This window comes from Vipera berus (assembly GCF_964194415.1).
Source record: "Vipera berus genome assembly, chromosome: 5".
Taxonomy (NCBI): domain Eukaryota; kingdom Metazoa; phylum Chordata; class Lepidosauria; order Squamata; family Viperidae; genus Vipera; species Vipera berus.
Genome location: NC_138207.1, coordinates 15,840,309 through 15,855,877, shown reverse-complemented (window position 1 = coordinate 15,855,877; position 15,569 = coordinate 15,840,309). Strand labels below are relative to the sequence as shown.

Sequence of the window (15,569 nt, the reverse complement as noted above, 5' to 3'; positions counted from 1 at the left end):
TCGTGACTTTTTTCCCATTGCCGGCAATGGGGTGGGCGCGGTTTTGGCGTGACACATCTGGCCCACAGGCTGGCAGTTTGACACCCCTGATCTAGAGGTAGAAAGGTATAGGAAAACCTGGCTGAAAGAAGCAAGCAAGGAGCTACAGACTTTTGTTTTAGGACAATTTGAAGTTACAGCAGCCATGGAATGGGTACTTTATGGCCTGTAAACCATTTCTAGTCATCGTCCCAATTTTGTGCTTCTCCCTCTCCTTGGTCAGCTCATGGTCCTTATAGTCCTTACAGTCTTGTCTACAGGCCCACATTTACGACCAGATTGCAGCATCTTGTGGTCACAGGAGATTTGTGATTTGTGATATTTTCTTTTGCTGCTTTCTGCCAAAATTGCCCATTCAGAAAAAAAGGGTTTGCTTAATGACCCTTCCCTTCCCTTCATGACTGTGTGATTCACTTAACCATTTGCTTAACTACTGCTGTGGAAAGGCACGAGTGCCTTGACTTAAAAACACGACTGCGTATAACTGGATGTCCTGTTCCAATTGTCACATGTCGAGGATACCTGAGCAGTTGGTTGGTTCTCTGCATGCAGCAGAGTTTCAGTTTTTCTGCATAATGAGCAGCACACACACACCGCCCCCCCCCACCCCTCCACACACTGGGGGAAATGCTGATTTTGATAGGGGAAATGTATTCTTGTTCAGATAAAATTGAAAAGTGAAATATGGGGCAAACTTGCATTCAAGAATGAAAGAAATCTGTTTACCTGCTCTCCCTGATTTTCCTATTGCCAGTGCTGAATTAAGACACACCTGTCCGCCCCATCAGCTTCTATATATGGAAAGGAGTAGGTGTCTGAGGAGGTAGCACCATCTTGTCTTTTGTCTCAAAAAAGCAACATGTCTTAGACTGACCCCAGTAAGGTATTTTGGTTTGAAGGAAAGAAAAAACAAAAAACCAGTAAGCAGAATGCATGGTGTGGAAAGAACTATGAATATTTATCCACATGCAGATGGAAGGAATCAACAGAATAACAGAGTTATAAGGGACCTTGGAGGTCATCTAGTCCAACCCCCCTGCTCAGTCAGGAAACCCTATAGCATTTCAGACTAATGGCTGTCCAGTCTCTTCTTAAAAACTTCCAGGGTTGGAGCATTTACAACTTCTGGAGGCAGGTTGTTCCACTGATTAATTGTTCTCACTGTCAGGAAATTTCTCCTTAATTCTACATTGCTTCTCTCTTTGGTTAGTTTCCATCCGTTGCTTCTTGTCCTGCCTTCAGGCGCTTTGGAGAATTGCTTGATTCCCTCTTCTTTGTGGCAGCCTCTGAGATATTGGAACACTGCTATCATGTCCCCCTTATTGCAATAGAGTCCAGATTGCAATGGTAGACAGCAGCCCGCCTCTTTCAACCTAAACCAACTTAATCTTGGATATGAGAGAGAAAGCAGTCTGTACTTATTGATTTGGGAAAAGACCTGTTGCAGATGGCTCTTTTTATGATGCAGAATATGTTGAAATAAAATTGTTCTGTACCAGCCTGCTACCGGCCCTGCAGAAAAGGCAGGGACAACCCCTTTTTCAAGAAGGCAAGAGGCTGGAATTACGCCTGCCAAATTTATTACTACAAAAACAAACGGAACAAGACAAACCAAGAAACCGGAGCTTTAAGAAACATGAACTATCCGAGCGGTTGCCTTCAGCAAACCAGCCCTCCCAGACATTCCCCTTATATAGAGTTCAGGGCGTGGCTTCTCTCTGCCTCCTTCCGAGAAGCCCCATTGCCTTCCTCTGTTTACTCCTAATTGACTGCCTCCTGTGTCGGGCGTCCTTGAACAGGGCCAGCTGTGGGTCATCTTCATCCACGCTGTCAGGCTCACACAGCTGGGTCTCCGTGGTGACCAAGTGGGAGGGGCCTGGCTGAGGGCTCTCATCAGCAAGATCTTCAACCCCCTCAGCAAGGTCTTCAACACCCCCCTCCTCCTCCTCCTCTGAGTCGTCCGACCCAACTGCCAAACCCACAGGCTGACCCTGAATCACAACAAAAATCTGCTGAGCACAAAGACAATCTAGGCAAAGTTGATAAGGAAACAGCATAGTTAGAAAAACAACCAAACTGGCAATTAATCAACCAGACAGTTTGAAAAGGAAAATGATGGATCCCCTATCACAGAAAAATTCAGAAGAATGAGGACAAGTCAGTATTGTGGCTGGAAAGGGAAGGAGAGAGAGACATAAGGAAGGAAAGAATATGCCATAATACAGGTACACCTCAACTCACAACTGTTCATTTAAAGTTAAAACATCACTGAAAAAAGGGACTTACAACCATTTTTCACACTTAACAACCGTTGCAGCATCCCCATGATCATGTGATCAAAATGCACTCATTTGGCAGCTGACTCATACTGATGGCGGTTGCAGTGTCCTAGGGTCATGTGATCCCCTTTTGCGACCTTCTGACAAAGTCAGTGAGGAAGCCAGATTCACTTAACAATTGTGCTACTAACTTAACAACTGCAATGATTCACTTAGCAACTGTGGCAAGCAAGGTTGCAAAATAGGGCAAAAAATCATTTAACAAATATCTCACTTAGCAACATAAATTTTGGGCTCAGTTGTGGTCGTAAGGCGAGGACTACCTATACTACAGAAATTTGCTGACAATCTGGCAAAGTCACCTTTTTCTATCATGTTTAGCACCAGGGCTTTTCCTGGTTTAGAACCACCTTACTTGCAGCAACGAATAGATGATCTCACTTGATCAAGGATCAGGCAATAAATGAAGTGACTTTACAGTGCTATGTGGTCAATTAGCTAGGATTAACTAGCAAAGCCACTAAGGCTAAGTGTCATTATTTGAGGGTAATGCAGATCAATTATGTTACAGATTTAAGTATCCATTCTTCAGAGTAATCCATGATTGATTCTGCTATAAAGAAAGCACAACAGCCAAAAAGAAGTATTTTTTTCCCTCCAACAATTTTGGCCAAATTCTTCTTGTTTTCAGTTTTATTAAAAACATACACACACAAACAATTTGTAACAATTAGACATAATTCTTAGTGTTAAAAGTTCTTTTCCATGTCCTTTCTCAAGTCTGCAGTATTTCTCTCAGTAGCTCTGTACAATTTTTAAATAAAAGAATTCTGAAGGAAGCGGCTCGCTAGCTAAAGGAGTCTATAATCGGTGCTGTTGCTTTGGTTACCCAGAATCATAAGCACGCAAAGATAGGACATCTTATTTTTGGCATTACCTTAACATTGAGATAGTATATTCATAAATGCTTTCAGACCCTGAAATACTGTTTACTTTGAATGAAATGGCAGGTCTGCAAATATAATAATGCAAACAGAACTTGGTCTTTATATGCGTCTACATGAGTATCACACAAACATTGAAGCTGGCCACAGTACCTTTGAACAAGTCCAGCTTTGATTGGTATTAAAGCAAATATTGTTTTAATCTTAAAATAGAATACCAGTTCATTTCCTTCTTGACCCTCTTTTCCCAAATTTACCTTGGCTTAGAAGATGGTATTTGGCCTGGAAATGTTACCTAACGAAGTGTTTTTCAACCTTGGCAGCTTTAAGATGTGTGACCTTCAACCCATACTGGCTGGGGAATTTGGGAAGTTAAGGTCTACATATCTTAAAGACACCAAGAACACAGGGCAGTCTTTTTATAGACTTCAACAGCTTTTCCAGTTTCATCTGGGAAAATTTGTCCCTTTTTCTTTACAACCTCTCTGTACAACTTCCATATCTCATTCAAGGCAACGCTTATCAACTGTTTCTCAATGATCTGAGTTTCATGTTTATCTAGCACTGACAATTGCAGAACCATCAAGATACTAGATATTAACTTACTGTCTTTTGGGCAGCTAGAAATCTTATTAATTGCCACAACTATCTTTCTAACGTTATATAAGGGATGCGGTAGCTCAGTGGGTTAGGACGCTGAGCTTGTCGATCAGAAGGTCGGCAGTTTGGCGGGTCGAATCCCGAGTGCCGCGTAACAGAGTGAGTGCCTGTTACTCGTCCCAGCTTCTGCCAACCTAGCAGTTCGAAAGCACCTAAAATGCAAGTAGAAAAATAGGGACCACTACGGTGGGAAGGTAACAGTGCTCCATGCGCCTTTGGCATCTAATCATGCCGGCCACATGACCACGGAGACGTCCTCAGACAAGCGCTGGCTCTTCGGCTATGAAAAGGAGATGAGCACCGGCCCCTAGAGTTGGAAACGACTAGCACGCATGTGCTGGGGAACCTTTACCTTTACCTTTTAACGTTATATAACTGGGTCTGGACCTTTAAATTTAAATTCAGACAGATATCACTAGCTTCCCATGAAATAGCTAATCTTGTTGAATTATATAGGTAGTCCTTGACTTACGACAGTCTATTTAGTGACTGTTTGAAATTACGATAACACTGAAAAAAGTGTCTTATGACCATTTTTCACACTTACGACTGTTGCAGCATCTCCACGGTCACATGATCAAAATTCAGACACGTGGCAACTGACTCATATTTATGATGGTTGCAGAGTCTCGGGGCCGTGTGATCACCTCTGACGACCTTCTGATAAGCAAGGTCACTGGGGAAGTCAGATTTGCTTAACAGCCATGTTACTATCTTAACAACTGCAGTGATTCACTTATCAACTCTCGCAAGAAAAGTCATAAAATGGGGTAAAGCTCACTTAATGAATGTTTCACTTAACAACAGAAATGTTGGCCTCAATTGTGGTCATATATCAAGGACTACCTGTACTTACCATACCCTGGAGGTTCCAACTTTGAGTGCAGACTTTACTTTCTCTCTTATCCAGCAAGCCTTAATTTGATGGGTATGAACGGGCCTTGATCTTTGAGAGCTATGATTCAGATTGAATTTACATTGCTAAATCTGAGGGTCAACTGATTCAGTCTGGCTTCAACAGAGATTCAGTTTGAAAAGAAAGTGGCTGCAAGATATAACGGGAAACCATCAAAACGCTTAGAGCTGCTTTGGTGGGTTTTTTTTGTTGTTGTTTGCTTGTTTGTTTGTTTTTGGCAGACTAGCATGAAAACAGTAGGGATAGTAGATTTTACAAATCTTCTTTTATGTTCTTTTCATATTTTCCCCCCCTGCATTTTTCTGATTGTTATTAGCTGCCCGGAATTGCTTGCAAGTGGGTGGCCATATAAACTGAAGTAAATAATTTAATTTAAAATGCATAAATAAATACATAAACAAATCTTTAGAGACCATTCTCCTGACAGCTTTCAGCTGGATATCCTCAACAGTTTCATCACAACAGAGTCTTAAGCTTTTTGTTCCAACTGGAAAAAAAAATAACAGCTCCAAAAAACTAGAGAAAATAAGTTCCTTCTCCCCTTCTACTTGTTTTTCTGAATGTTAAGCTTGGCATGCTACTTGAAGAATGCCAGCTAATGTGTCCTGGGAAAGCAGGTTAGTTTTGCTAGCTCCAATCACTATTTTTCTGTGACGTGCCAAAAAGGTCGACATTTATTTTTTTTTATTTTTATTTTAATTCCATTTATATCCCGCCCTTCTCCGAAGACTCAGGGCGGCTTACAAGCTTAGCAGTAGCCTTCATTCTATGTATATGCCTGCTTATTAGGGCTTTCACACACACACCCCAATCGGCATTATTACAAAGTCAGCTTAATTGCCCCCAACAATCTGGGTCCTCATTTTACCTACCTCGGAAGGATGGAAGGCTGAGTCAACCTTGAGCCTGGTGGGATGCGAACCTGCACTAATTGCAGGCAGCTGGTGTTACTTAAGGAGGCATTAGCCCACTGCTCCACCAAGGCTCAGTGGAGACATAGATAAGTCTGACCTGTGCTGGGCAGAATCAGCTCATGATTAGCCTCGGTGGAGTGCCAGTGTAATGGTATATATCAGGGGTGTCAAACTCAATTTCATTGAGGGCCGCATCAGCATTACGGTTGCCCTCAGGGGGCCAGGTGGGTGTGGCCAGGGTGGGCATGGCCTACTGGGTGGACATGGCCTACTGGGTGGGCGTGGCTAGAGTGTGTGTGGCCTACTGGGTGGGCGTGGCCAGCTCTACATTGTTCGCATCAATGGTGCCTATGGGGGCCTGGGCAGGAGTGGGACAGATCTGAGGGTCTCTGGGCCAGGGCCAAGGCAGTGGGGGCCGTTCCCTCACTGTTTCCAGGATGGCTTCGCGGGCCGCATGAAACCACTTTGTGGGCTGGATCCGGCCCCCGGGTCTTGTGTTTGACATGTCTGGTATATATGAATGGCCTTGAAGGACAAAGTGAATAGATGCAATGGGAGATTTGCACTTTCAGACATGAAATATTCTGTTAATGTATCCTGGCAATAGAGTAGAATTAACTCATCTACTTGTATTTCCCAAGCTGGTTTGGCTGGCTTGGGCAAAGCACACTGGCAAATCTTAGTGTCTGAAATGGTATAGAGTTTCCTGCCTGAGCAGGGGTTTGGACTAGATAACCTCCAAGGTCCCTTCCAACATTATTATTATTATTATTATTATTATTATTATTATTATTATTATTATTATTATTATTATTATTATTATTATTATTATTATTATTATTATTATTATTATCTTCTAAGCAGGACTCTATTATAACAAAGTTGTGTCTTCATGGCAATAACCAGAAGAAGGTAGGTAGGCACAGTGGACTATAGTGCCACAAAGATAGAGAAGCTTTAGGAATGGAGGGTGGTATAAAGAACATGGTCTTTGTGGTGTTCAGTTGTGGTGAAGATCCATGGTGGTGCAGTGGTTAGAATGCAGTATTGCAAGCTAATTCTACTGACTGCCAGCAGTTCAATCCTGACCGGTTCAAGGTTGACTCAGCCTTCCATCCTTCCAAGGTTGGTAAAATGAGGATCCAGATTGTTGGGGGCAAGATGCTGATTCTGTAAACTGCTTAGAGAGGGCGATAAAGCACTATGAAATGGAGTGCTATTGCTATTCCTATCTCTTAATTTCTTAAAAGTAGTAAATGTTTGGAACACAACTGCATTAACCTGGCAACCATTTGCTCACTGCTGAGAGACTTAAACTTGCCCCAGGTTATGCAGAACTTTTAAGACTGGGTCCAGAAGTGTATTCTGGACTGGTCACCTATGGGTGCTATATGGAGCTTCTAACTTTAAATTCCTAGTTTTGTGGATGGCACCTTCATAGAATATACCATTAGCATTAGAGCAAGAAAAGCAAAGTCTTGTGGCTGGCCCTACTGAGAAAGTGAAAGAAGCCTACATCAGTATTAGCCATCACACACCAGAGAAACTCAGATAGGCTCAATGTTTAATGAGATGATAACATTCAGTGGCACAGCACTCATGTCAATGTCAAAGTAGAGGAGTTCCATCATGCTGCTTAAGTTCCTTAGCATTTTCTTTACGCAGAAGTGAACTTGCATGATTGTTGATAAGAATCCCAGGAGCATCAGAAAAGTCACTGCATTGGTCTTTGCTATGACACACAAATTGGCTTCAATAGGGTTACTCAGCAGGCATTTCATCGGGCCTCAAAGTTTTGCACAAAACCTATTTTTTCATAGCCTCACTGCTGCACAAGCATTTTTTGCACTTCCTGCTGTCTTTTGGATTCATCCTGACACCAACCATATTAAGAGCCTTGCTTCTTCCTTCTGACAAATGTTCAGACAGAGCATAAGGAATAGAGTATAATGAACTATCTTCTACTCCACTTGCTCTTTTGTCAGTTTTCTGAATTTCATTTATAAGCTTCTTCCCTCTAATGGTATAAATTATAGCTATGACTCACTACTGGCTCTTTCTTTCTCTGCCCCTCCCCTATTCAGACAACTCTTTAACAATTAACAATGAAATTTCCTTGCATTTGATACTATAAATAAAATCTCATTCGCCTAGAAAAATAAATCTTCTGAAACAGAAAATAGTTTGCAGTTTTCATAGCCTTGAAATGGTAGCTAGACTAAGAGAGTATCTCAGTGAAAGATAGCCTCATGAAATCACAGTGGTATCAACTTTATAACTGCTGGCATAGCATATTTAACCAAAAATATCACACATTCAATTGTATACAATGTTAACTTTGGTTAATGCTGACCTCCGTTAGGATTTTTATTATTTTCCATACTGTGTGAATCCAAAAAAAAGAAAAAAGAATGCTCAAAGACCTAGATCAGTGTTCCTTAACCTTGGCAACTTTAAGATGTATGTATTTCAACTCCCACAATTCCATGGCCAGCATGTTGGCTGAGGAATTCTGGGAACTGAAGTCCACAGATCTTAAAGTTATCAAGATTGAGAAACATGGACGTACATGTTTCTTCAGATATGGGACCTACAGGCTAGATGAGTTTGTCAATATGCTTTTTTTTCCTTGACAAATATGGTGGATGTATGGATTTAGACATGTTGACCTTGGGCACCATTATTATTATAGTGCGGCTTTGTTTTTTGCTGTTTTAATCATATGGTTGCTACCCAGAGTCACAATTATGAGATGGCATACAAAACAAACAAATTAGCAGATCACCCAGATTATCCATCATAGGAAACCTAACCAAACAACAAAAGAACCCATATAGCAGCTGAAAAATATGCCAAAGGACACCAACCCCTTATGCAACTGCAGGCTATGCCCTCTATTATCTGATTATTTTCTAGGCAGCATCTCTTCCCCAGAAGATCATTCCTACATACCATTACAATATCAGTTTGATAACTGGGAACCACAAATATCTTGTTCAGGATAAAATAAGTAAGGGCAAACTAGTCTGCTGCTTAACATTAAAACCATCACAATAACAAACCGACATTATGTCAACAGGCAATTCTAATCCAGTACAAATAGGAGAAAAAGAAGACTTGGCTTCAGATATTGTGGGTTCTCCATCAATCGAGGTTTCTAAGAAGAGATAGAACAATCACTTGTCTTAAACTATATAAGGTTTCTTGCTTGAGTGGCGGCGGGGTGGGGGGTTGGACTAGAAGTCCTCCAAAGTCTCTTCCAACTCTGTTTTTTTTGTTAAGATTAAGGAGTAACTGAGTTTATTTTCCTAAGCTCAAAAAATCATAGGAATGGTGAAGGTGGCTATGAAATAAAAATAAGTCCTGCAACTTGGGATAATGATAGTAACACAAGCAGAGAGATACCACATTGACCAAAAACAAAGTTATTGTCCAGGCCATAGTATTCTCAATGTTGCACATGGCTATAAAACTGGGCCATCAAGAGGCTGAGTGAAGAAGAATGGATGTCTTTGGATTGTGGAGCTGGAAAAAATTGCTGTGCCATAGAAAGAACAAATCATTCAATACTAGAGGAAATAAACACAGATTGCTGACTGAAATCACTAATGAGGACTCTGGAACATAAATATTTTAGATAAATAATGTGAATGAAAGAATCACTGGACAGATCTTGGCACTTGAAAAACCTGAAGGCCATTGAAAAAAAGGCCAACAGAATACAAGATGGTTAAATACAATCACTGGTGTGGTTGCTCACAATAGTTGTGGCTTTGGTCAAAATCATGAAAATAGCCTCAAAGGCTCATATTAAAAAGTTCCACCCTTTCTTGCATGCATTGAGTGTTCTGATATAAGTTCTAAATGGTTTTGTTATTCTTCCTGTTTCCTCCCATTCCTGTTGAGGTTGTGGTGGGAACTGGAGCTAAGTTGAGGGGAGGATGGAAAAGCTAGCTAGCCTTGCTCATGGGAAAGGAAGAAAGATACCCTCCCTAAACTTCATAGTACTAGTGCTTGAGCAGTGTGTTGTACTAGAAGACCTTCAAGGTCCCTTCCAACTCTGTTATTCTGTTAAATCTAGCAGTTCAGTACTGAGTACTTTAGTCTGGCAAGAATCCTGTCCATAGGTGAGTAAGAATAAACATACCACTCTGATTAACTCCTTGTATTGGAAGCTTGTGGTTCCTCGCACATGACATGAGATGGATTAGCCTATGAAAACTCAAATATTTTTGAGTTACCCACTGACAATCCTGGTAAATGATTTGTATTGAGTTAAGAGAAGTTGGAAGCAACTGAATGACTGAATAACAATGGCTGTTATTCTGGTACAAAATACATATTGGAATCTACTTGTGGATATATTGAAAATACAACAAATGATGTCATTTCATTCAGAGATGTGGTGAAATCTGCTAGCTAATTGGTTCCACATAATGAGTTGGAAAGGGCAAAATAGACTGCTTGCAAAATGCAACTTTCTCAAAACTGTTTTCTTGATGAAGCAGAAAGCTTGACTTACTACATGAATAGCTTTTTGGCTAGCAAAAGTGCAAGAGGGAACTTCAGAAAAATCGAGCTGAAGCTACTATAACTGAATTTTATCTCTGTCTGTGCATGTGTGTGCGTATTTCTATCAATGTTGAAATTTTTTTATACTCAGTAAAACTGAATTATGCGTCAATCTTGATTCCCCCCCCCTTAAAATTAGTCTTAGGGAAAAAATCTCCTTCATTATAAATACGTTGCTGCCATATATAATGGCTTTCTGATTGATAAGTCCCAGAGCTACCTTAGCTGGCAGTCTTTTAAACACCAATCCTTCATCTGGATTTGAAGAGCAATGGGGGCACCTCTCTCTTAGTTAGGCCATTCATTTTTACCTGCCAATACAGTTTGATGAGCTTGCTGGTGTGCTGGTCTCTTCCTCCAGACAGCCAGTACGTGTAGTCAGCAATCATGGTGCTTCTAGTGACACAACAGAATTAGAAAATGGAACATATTAAAGGGTAGCAAGAAGAAAAACAAGAATACACAAATGTAATGTTTATGACATAAAGGCATAAGACATAAAGTATATAAACTATGGAACTATCAGAGCAGACGTTAGGAGATCTTCTGTGCAAAATCTAATCCATTGAATTGGCTCTCTTGCCTTGTCCCTTTGTCAATGGAGACAGTGTAGCAATAAGACAAAACTGAAAGGGTATCCACCATTGATGGACAGCTTTTGTCTTTTTCTCCCCCTAAACTAGAGAATCATTTCTAGCTGTGTTTGGACAACATGACTACGGTAATTTAGTTAGAAGCTATCCTGGGACAAATCTCTGTGTGCTGGTGGCTGATAATCACAAATGACTGCTTAGATAGGGAACAGCTTTCTTTGATGGCTTCCTAGTAGTTGTGAAGATGACTGGGAGATTGTCATTTTACGCTGCTCTTTAATTGAACCATTGGATTTTTCCATGATGTTCCAAGTAGTGTTAGCACAAGCAGGGATAGCATCATCTTTTCTTTCCCTTTTTCATCACCTCAAGGCAGGGACAAAATATACAATGGAGAGAAAGACAGGGAGAAAGAAAGAATTCTTAAAAAAACCCCATTTCTATAACTCATGATTCCATCAGGACCCAATTAAGTATATCATGTGAATATGGTAACTGAAAAACAGGAAGTTTCCTTCCTTTGACATTTAGCAAAATGTGGTTGTGAGATCTTATGTTTGGGATCTTAGTTCAGGGACATCTGGCTTAAGAGAGGGTTGATGGTTCATCATCTCTGGTTTGTTTCTGGGATCCAAGATTAAGTTTTGCACTTTGACATCTTTATTTTATTTATTGTTGCATTTATTGAAGTATAGTTTTGGGGCCTAACAAAAAAAAACTTTAGATGATGGTAGATAAACCCAGACTAAAATAGGAATAGGAACTGTTAACCATGGGTGTAGGAATTCCTTAGGTTTCCTCATTGCACTCCAAGTTATGCAGTTTTCCACAAGTATTCAATGGGGCTACAATAAAACTCTCAAATCCAAAATAGCCCTTTCCCCAAGAGAATTCCTTCTTCTCCAGAAGATCCTGTCCTGGTCCACTTGAGAACATTCTTCTGTTCATTTTTGACAACCTAGGTGCTCCTCCCTCCCACTCACCTCCTTTGCCCATCTCTATAAAAAGGATCTGTTCATAATAGTGTGTCTTCATAGTTGTGCTTATCAAAATCAATAGCCTCCATGGAAACACAGTCTTATGAGGTAGCAAAATGTGAGCCATTATTCTCCTGGCACGTGATACATATTTCTACGTGCATTGTGAATATGCAAGTATTTTGTCTATCCCCCAAATGTTTAATTTGCTTCACTTTAAAGTGTTTAGGGAGGTACCCATTGCATTGTATGCAGGCAGAATTTATGCACACATAGATTCAGAGCGTGAAGATTGTGCCAGAGAATATCTCAACCTTGTGGCAAAGTCAAGTGTAGTTCACCTTTGATTATGTTACAGTAGAAATTATGGAATGGACCGATGGGAGGAAGGGAGAGAGATTGCAAATGCTGCAACTAATTAAATATGCTTTAGTATCCCAAGTGTTGCAACAACTGCCAGTTCCTCTTATTAGGCTGGGAGGATATTAAAAACTATTGTGCAGTGGATATTAATGCAAGCTTTTACAGACTTCAGAAAATCACTTTGCTTTTTATGGTAACTCCTCCAATACTCCTCTCAGTTTCTTTCTCTCTGGAGGTTCCAAATCCAATTAAATGCAACTAGATGTAATTCCAAATTGTCACTTTAGTCAATTAAACATATAATAATCTTGTGTGTCTAATTACGAGCACAAAAAGTTTATTTGTTGATGTTTTCCTATCAGCATGTAGTTCCCCATCTCTCTCGTGCCCATCCTGTTCCATCACCAATATATTTATTGCTCCTTGACATTACTGTAAATTGACTCTGGAAGTTTCTCTCGTTAAAAAAACCCTAATCCCAAGACAGTAGTAATGCTACTCCAGGACATGTTTTCACAAGCTGCATTATGTTCTTAATGAGATATGGCCAATTGAAAATAAAGGAAATGGAGGATTTAAATCACAAACAGTTCAAAGTCACTTGGGTGTTATGGAAGAGGAATGCTACAGTGATACTCTAGATAGTCATTCCCACCGGAGGTGCTTCATCTCCCAGTCAACATCTCCAAACATCTCCAAAAAATTTTTTGGGAGTTGAAGTGATTTTTTTCAACTTCTGGATTTTGAGAAAAGTAGCTGTGTAATAATTTTTCCAGTTACTACTTATGGCTGTGAAATGTGGGCTCTGAAAAAGGCAGATAGGAGGAAGGAGAAGCCTTTGAACTGTGGTGCTGGAGGCGACTATTACACATCCCATGGACTGCAAAAATAGCACTTAGCAATAGCACTTAGGCTTATATACTGCTTCATAGTGCTTTTACAGCCCTCTCTAAGTGATTTACAGAGTCAGCATATTGTTAAGTCATAAGGCTAAGTCAATCTTGAGCCGGTCAGGATCAAACTGCTGGCAGTTGGCAGTTAGCCTGCAGTATTGCATTCTAATCACTGTGCCACCATGGCTCATAACATAAATAACAAACAAAGAAGTCCTAAATTGAATATCACCAAAATATCACTTGAAGCCAAACTCTCCAAACAGATGTTGTCAAACTTTGGTCAAGTCTTAGGAGCTGGCTCACTCAAAAAGCAATCATGCTGGGAGCAATCAATGGCTGGACACTATAAAGGATGACATTGGGGTGTCTATGGCAGATCTGAAGGAGGTGGTGTGAGACAGAGGGGGATGGAGAATGCTGATCCATCAGAACAATTAATCAATGGAACAGCTTGCCTCCTGGAGTTGTGGATGCTCCATCACTGGAGGTTTTCAAAAATTCATCTGTCCAGGATGGTATAAAGTCCCTTGTTTCGAGCAGGAGGTGAGACTAGAAGAACTCCAAGGTCACTTCCAGCCCTATAATTCTATGTCTATGTCTAAGGAATCATAGGGCTAGTTTTGTTGACACCTGAAATACACATGCACAGTAATAGATTCTCTTTAAAATCCACTGAGAATACTAAGCAAGACTAGTAGAGACTACTAAGTATAGTAGACCCAAAATCATAGACTTTGACATTTGGCATTGAAAGATGATAAATATTACACTATCAGAATCTGTCTTGGTTCAAATTTTGGGGTATGACATTAGTGGAATTAAGTTCTAGTTTGGATGATCTAGAATAGTAGCCCCCAACCTTTTGGGCACCAGGGGGTTGGTTCCATGGAGAAAGGTTTTTCCGCAGATTGGAGGGTGCATGGTTTTGTGTGCTGCCTGCGTCCCACAGATGGGGCTTTGCTTGTTTGCATGGACCAGTTGCTGGCATGCCGCAGACCAGTGCTGGTCCACAGACAGGGGGTTGGGGACCCCTGATCTAGAAGTTCTTCAATTCATTGTGTCAGACAGTACATTCTAACCTAGGTGGCTTGTGGCTGAGCATGAAGCAATGAAACAACTTAGGTGTGACTCACATACCTTTTGTATGCTCCATAGATGCCCCAAATTAGAACATGCAAAGAAGAAAGCAAGTTTCAAGATGTATTTTAACAGCACACACACTTCCAGCTGGCATTATTTGGAAAAAGCTGTGAGTTATATAAATTGTTGTTAATTCATTGCACAATCTGACACTTCCAAAGCAACCATAGTTTTAAGATATTAAATTCCACAGATCTGTAGTCTCAAATGTCATCTCTCTCTTCACTCATTGTGGAATGAATGTTATTCTGTTGCCTTTGCCAAGTCACTCCGCTGTTTGCCAAGTGAAATTAGTTGGGGCAGAATAAGCTAGTGGCTTGCTTTCTCCATATTTGCTATTGGCAGCGTAGGCTGCATCTTCTCATCCATTTCATTGGTTTGCAAATTTAACATTTTTCTCTCTGTGTGTCCTGCAATAAAGCCATCCCGCTCCTATATTGCAGGGTGAAAATTATATTGTAAAACAAATGGATCAGCCTCAGAAGACGCTGCTACAAGTGGGCTGTCATTTTTATGGATAGACAGGCCCTGAACATCTTAACAAATGTGGCTTCATCCTATTATTGCCCTCCAAGCTCTGTCTCAGAGAGACTGGATTATAGATTCTAGTCTTCACCAAGAAGTCAGCAACAAGGTTCTCCTGGAACCCAACACCACCCTAACCCTAACCCTAACCCTAACCCTAACCCTAACCCCTGGAAATGGTGCTAACAGCTTTACACAATGAAATTACAGTTATAATGTTTCCAGACTAAACATCTTAACCCACCACTCTTGTGAGAACCACATGTAGGGAAATGTTATTAACTGCATTTATTTACTTACCAAATGTATACCCTGCCCCCAACCAATTGACTGTTGCCCGAAGTCACGTGGAAGGATGCCAAAAATCTAATGTAAGCTCTCACAAGGTTTTGACAAACTATGTCAGGTTGTGTTAGAGCTTGGGATACATTGGATGAAATCTTATGAGAGCTTTATGATCTCACAAGTTTCAGATCGTTTTGAAGAAGCCCCCCTAAAACGCCACAAACATTTGGAAGGTGATTTCTTTGACCTGTTCAAGCTGGTGTCATTTTGTAACAATTTAGTGGAATAAAACGAATAATTATAATTTAAGTGGTTTCTGAATTACTTGCCTCAGGTGGCGCTAGGTTCTTGTTTGTCAAGGGAATTACGTCTCTGTACTCCAGAGGTGCCAATTGCGTGGTCATAATTAAGAGTGGAAAGGGCATGACAGCAGGGACAGTGAATATAAAATTTATTAGGGTGCAAA

The 15,569-nt window shown here is 40.6% G+C and overlaps 1 protein-coding gene across 1 annotated transcript in view; it reads right to left on the bottom strand.

Annotated features, from left to right (window-relative positions):
* The window catches only part of SPATA16 (spermatogenesis associated 16), a gene marked incomplete at both ends in the record, with an annotated part of 188,992 nt that overhangs the window by 72,419 nt on the left and 101,004 nt on the right, over positions 1-15,569 (bottom strand). The window contains one exon of the mRNA XM_081328733.1: positions 10,636-10,720. Coding sequence (XP_081184859.1) covers positions 10,636-10,720 — 85 coding nt within the window. The remainder of the gene's footprint in view (positions 1-10,635; positions 10,721-15,569) is intronic.